A 6,291-nucleotide genomic window follows, 5' to 3' on the forward strand; every position below is an offset into this window, starting at 1 on the left:
TTCTTTCTTTCCTCCCTTCCTTCCTCCCTCCCTTCTTTTCTATCTTCCTCCCTCTTTCCTTCCTTCCTTCCTTCATTTCTCCTTACCTCTGAATTATTTTTCCTAATTACATGTAAGAATTATTCTTAACATACATTTTCCAAAACTCTCAGAATCAAATCCTCTGCCTTCCATTCTTCCCTTCCTCTCCCTGATATGATAAGCCAATTGATCTGGATTGTACATCTATGATCAAATGAAAAAGCTTTTTGATTATAATCTAAGATAGAATTTCTCTTCTTGGCTGCCATATCAGCTAAGGACATCATTAATGAGCTTGCAGTCTATTCTGAATCCTAGATTTTTGTCAGAGCAGTTCCTATATTGGAATGCTCCTATCATTTTTTTTGTGAATGGAAAATTGTAGAAGTAGAAGTTTCTAATTCTGCCAGCTCTCTTTCCTAGTATTTGCACCTAATATTCTGTATGATAGACATCACTATGGGTCCTCAGGAGTTTTCTAGCATGGCTTTATAAAGTGACTATTGTAAAGGTTAAAATTAAAGGTTGTACTAAATATATAAAAATGTGGTCACTGAAAATGTATTACTCAAGTCATGATGACTTTTTATGGTAGTTTATTTACAGAAGGAGAAAGAGTAAAAGTCAGGAAATGAGAGAGAGTAGATAATTACTTCAGCCTGGTCCAAACTAGGCAGGGCTTCAGAGGCCCCAGCAAAGGGGACCCAGAAGTAAATTAAAGGGTTTTAGCTACAAGACCTCCTCCAAGACAAGGGGCCACTCCGGAGGCTAGTACCTCCAGAAAAGCCAGGAAAGGGAGTCAATTTTTTTTCACTCACTCACGTGGTAGTTATAAGGGGGAAAAAAAAGCAGTCCAAAGTCCCAAGCTGGAGCTCCTCCAGGGCCAAGTTCAAAGGTGAAACATCTGGTCATGGGGAGTTTTTCCCACTTTTAAAGACTACTGCTTTCCTCACTTCCTGTGCCTTCCTTCCACTTTACATGGACCAATTGCAGCTTTAGCTTTGCTTAGGACTGCCCAAGAGGCAGTCAGTCATTTCTGATTTGTCACCCACTATAGGACACGTGGGTCATGGACCTCCACATACTTAAGGATAAGTGGAGTATATACACTTCTGGTGATTAAATCTAAAAGTGAGGGAGGGAAGAGTTAATCACATCTTCAGACTATTTCCAAAGAAGAATGTAGATAAAAGAGATAGAATCAAGAGAAGTTGGGAAAGATTATGTGAATTCATGCTAAATGAAGTGTGGGGAACCAGTAAAACAATTTATGCCAAAAGCTTAAAAATGGAGAGGGGACAGGGAAGACTTAAGAACTGGGATTAAAACAAAAGCTTCAGACAACTATTGAGGAAGCACCATCCACCTCTTGATAGGTGAGTTGGTTGACTAGAGGAGCAGAATGGGACATGTTTCCTGATTAGACGAATGTGTGATTTTATTTTATTTTGACTGCACTTATTTGTTATAAGGAAAGAGTTTGGGGGCAGGAATGGGGGAATAGGAGTTGAATTTTGTGGAGAGGAAGAGGGAACTAATAACAGTGATATCACAAAAAAAGAAGAAAAGGGGGGGGGAAGAATATGGATGAAGCATTTTTTGAAATTATTTTTTTATTTTGAATATTTTCTCCTAGTTACATATTTCATGTTCATTCCATCTCCCCCAATCTCCCCTAACCCCCCTTAGCCAACACACAATTCCACAGGGTTTTACAAGCATGCATCATTGATCAAGACCTAATTCCATATTATCGATAGTTGGACTAGAGTTATCATTTAGTGTCTATATCCCTAATAATATCCCCATCAGCCCATGTGTTCAAACAGTTGTTTTTCTTCTGTGTTTCTCCTCCCATAGTTCTTCCTCTGAATGTGGCTAGTTTTCTTTCTTATAAGTCCCTCAGCCTTGCTCTGGATCCTTGTATTGCTGGTAGTATAAAAGTCCGTTATGTTCAATTGTACCACAGTGTATCAGTCTCTGTGTACAATGTTCTCCTGGTTCTGCTCCTTTCACTTTGCATCAATTCCTGGAGGTCATTCCAGTTCACATGGAATTCCTCCAGTTCTTTATTCCTTTGGGCACAATAGCATTCCATCACCAATGGATACCACAATTTGTTCAGCCATTCCCCAATTGAAGGGCGTACCCTCATTTTCCAGTTTTTTGCCACCACAAAAAGTACAGCTATAAATATTTTTGCACAAGTCTTTTTCCTTATTATTTCTTTGGGGGTATAATCCAAGCAGTGATATGGCTGGATCAAAAGGCAGATAGTCTTTTAAAGCCCTTTGAGAATAGTTCCAAATTGCCATCCAGAATGGTTGGATCAGTTCACAACTCCACCAGCAATGCATTCATGTCCCAATTTTGCCACATCCCTTCCAACATTCATTTCTCTCCCCTGTTGTCATTTTAGCCAATCCACTAGGTGTGATATGCCTAAGAGTTGTTTTGATTTGCATTTCTCTAATTATTAGAATCTTAGAACACTTTCTCATGTGCTTATTGATAGTTTTGATTTCTTTATCTGAGAATTGCCTATTCATGTCCCTTGCCCATTTATCGATTTGGGGATGGCTTGATTTTTTTGTACAATTGATTTAGCTCCTTGTATATTTGAGTGATTAGACCTTCATCTGAGTTTTTTTGTTATAAAGATTTTTTCCCAATTTATTGTTTCCCTTCTAATTTTGGTAGCATTAGTTTTGTCTTTACAAAACCTTTTTAGTTTAATGTAGTCAAAATTAATTATTTTACATTTTGTGATTTTTTAACTCTTACTCAGTTTTAAAATCTTTCCCTTCCCATAGATCTGACAAGTATACTATTCTGTGCTCACCCAATTTACCTATAGTTTCCTTATATATCTAAAACCATCAGCAAACATCATCTGCAGTGAAACCAGGATGCCCATTATCACCTCTATTATTTAACATTGTATTGGAAACACTAACAGTAGCAATTAGAAAAAAAAAGAAATTGAAGATATAAAAATAGGCAAGGAGGAGACTAAGCTATCACTCTTTGCAGATGATATGATGGTCTACTTAAAAATCCTAGATATTCAACTAAAAAGTTAGTGGAAATAATCAACAACTTTAGCAAAGTTGCAGGATACAAAATAAATGCACATAAATCATCAGCATTTCTATATATTTCCAACACATCACAGCAGGGAGAGTTAGAAAGAGAAACACCATTTAAAATCACCCTAGATAATATAAATACTTAGGAATCTATCTGCCAAGACAAACACAGGAATTATACGAACACAACTATGAAACCCTTTCCACCCAATTAAAACTAGATCTAAACAACTGGAAAAAACATTGATTGCTCATGTGTAGGACGAGCTAACATAATAAAAATGACCATCCTACCCAAATGAATTTACCTATTTAGTGCTATACCTATGAAACTACCAAACAACTTTTTTTACTGAATTAGAAAAAAACTATAACTAAATTCATTTGGAACAACAAAAGACCAAGAATATCAAGGGAAATAATGAAAAAAAAAAGAAGGAAGGTGGCCTAGCAGTACCAGATCTTAAGCTGTACTACAAAGCAGCAGTCATTAAAACAATATGGTACTGGCGAAGAGACAGAAAGGAGGATCAGTGGAGTAGACTAGGGGTCAGCAAGACAGTGTATGATAAACCTAAAGAACCCAGCTTTTAGGACAAAAACCTGCTATTTGACAAAAACTGCTTGGAAAATTGGAAAACAATATGGGAGATATTGGGCCTAGATCAATATCTCACACCCTATACCAAGATAAACTCAGAATGGGTGAATAGTTTGAATATAAAGATGGATGAAGCATTTAAGTGCACAGAAGAGAAGAGAAAGTATTTGAGAAGGACTTAGATTAGTAGTACAGTTTGGGAATTAACTTGTTAAATCATTATATATGAAATTAAAACAAGTTGTCCCTAACAGTCAATGAAAAACCACTTATAAAATGTGACTTCTAGGTCAGCAGTCATTATGCCTAATAGTCACAGAATCACATGCAATCATTTTTATTACTACTTAATAACTATAGGTTGGAGAGACAGCTAGGCTGCTCAATGGATTTGATAGCCAGGCCTAGAGATGAGAGGTCTTATGTTCAAATCTAGCCTCAGACACTTCCTAGCTATGTGATCCTGGGAAAGTCACTTACCTCTCATTGCCTAATCCTTACCACTCTTCTGCCTTAGATCCAATAGACAGTATTGATTCTAAGACCAAAGTTATTGACTTAAAAAATAAAAAAGGTGGTTTATTTTCTGTCTTTCCTTATTTATTCATCTATCTATTTATTTATTGAACAATATTTTTATATGTAAAGTTCAGAATTAAAAAAAAATAAAGGATATGCAAATTAAAACAAAAAATATATTAATGTGGGTTAAAAAAAGATAATGAAATATCATTAGCAATGATCCCATCATGGAAATAAATATGGAAACTCCCAAAGCAATTACAGTATATTTTATCTAGCCTACTTTCTTTCTTATTATCTGACCTGGAAGAAAACCATTTTGACTAGAAACAGCCTCTGATGGGATCCTGTTCTCAAAGTACTCCCCATCTCCCAGTCTAGTTGAACTTGACACTGAGACTGAATAGATTCAAAACAAAATTCAACTTAGCCTTTGGGTAACATTTTAAAATCATAAAGGGTTTGAAAGTCATACATTCTACCCATTGTAATTAATAATTGAATAACATATTAAGAAAAGACAAAGAGAAAGAAGCCAGGAGAGCCTTTTCTAGACTGAGCCTATAATGGAAGCATTTACAAAAGTACCTTGGCCTCCCATTGTGCTGGGATATTATAACTACCAAAGGTGATATGATCTCTAGTTTGGGCTGTCAAATTGTCAATGTTTCCTGATTTCCCCAGCACCCATGATTTCATGCATCCACATTAAGAAATTGAATAATTTTGGGAACTTGATCATTCTAGCTGAGTGGTGTGTGTGTATGTGTGTGTGTGTGTGTGTGTGTGTGTGTGTGTGTGTGTGTTTAAATATTTCTACAGATAAGACTATTGTCCCATTGGTCCAAAAAGGGCTGATTTCAGGGAGTAAATGATATCATTCTTTTCTCTGCTGATTAGAAAGATCACTCCATTCTACCTTTCTTATTCCAGGCACAGAATCAGTGACCAATCCAACAGCAAGACTTGACCTTCATTCTCCAGACCCTGAGCTTTATTCTGGGTCCTGTATTATCCCTTTGGGCCCCCCACCTCCCTATGAAGATACCCAGAAGACAAGCAGATTGTAACCAGGAGCATCTTTTGTAAGAACCAAAGGTTTTTCTCCTCCCCCACCAGCCAGTCCACTAGAGGGTCAGTCTTCCACTTTTAGTCTTCTTAGCCCAGACTTCATAAGAGGCTAACATAATAGGCAAATAGCTCATCTTCTAATGTGATATTGCCCAAAGGAGAACAAAAGAAAAAAAGGATGCCCAGTCTCTGGCACTGTGCTTGAATGAAAGGAAGACTAGTCCTGGCTGTTAGGTCACTCCCTATCAGGGGAGTCATCACACACACACACACACACACACACACACACACACACACACACATATTAGTAGAGTCAAAATGATGGCACCTGAGAGGGCATCAGCAGCTGAGGTGATCAAGTCAGATCTTCTTTAGAAAATTGCATTTGAGCTGAGCTTTGAAGGAAACCAAAGATTCCAAGAAGTACTGGCATGGAAGCAAGAGAGATTGCCGTCTGTGCAAAGTCACAAACATAGATGAGAGATGAAATGTTATCAGTGAGGAACAGTAAAAAAAAAAACTGGTTTAGCTGGACCCTGAAGAGTAAATACATAATATGGCAGGAAAGGTAGGTGGGTGTGGGGCTGGGTCACTCCTCCTTCAGAGGTTATTCTTGGCAAGCAACATCTCTCTGTATTTCAGTGTCTATTTATAAAGCTGGACAAAGTCGTCCAGTGGGAATATAGGCAACTGATAAGCAAGCAATGATAAATAAAGCATTCTGTTCATTTAAAAAATCAGAAAATATCAATAATAAAGTTTGTTTCATAAAAGAAACTCAGAAAAGAGTATCTGTTTCTCTTCTTTCAGCTTTGATCAAATATATTCCATTTATCGAGTTGGAGAATGTGTCTGAGAGCCAGGCCAGCCCTCTCTCCCCCAGCTGTGCCCCCTCTTCCAGACACATCTGGGATCAGAGAGGATTGTTTGACCACTGGACTTTGGCTGTCAGTGATAATGTTGCCTGAGAAGACACAGTTTGCTTGT

General features: G+C 37.4%; 1 protein-coding gene across 1 annotated transcript in view; it reads left to right on the top strand.

Annotated features, from left to right (window-relative positions):
* TMEM207 (transmembrane protein 207) overlaps nucleotides 1-5,586 on the top strand; it is a 26,128-nt gene extending 20,542 nt beyond the window's left edge. The window contains exon 5 of the mRNA XM_044669507.1: nucleotides 5,167-5,586. Within this exon, the coding sequence (XP_044525442.1) occupies nucleotides 5,167-5,303 (137 nt within the window). The 3' untranslated portion in view covers nucleotides 5,304-5,586. The remainder of the gene's footprint in view (nucleotides 1-5,166) is intronic.
* The last annotated feature ends 705 nt before the right edge of the window (nucleotides 5,587-6,291 follow it).

The sequence above is a fragment of the Gracilinanus agilis genome, chromosome 3 (genome assembly GCF_016433145.1).
Source record: "Gracilinanus agilis isolate LMUSP501 chromosome 3, AgileGrace, whole genome shotgun sequence".
Taxonomy (NCBI): Eukaryota; Metazoa; Chordata; class Mammalia; order Didelphimorphia; family Didelphidae; genus Gracilinanus; species Gracilinanus agilis.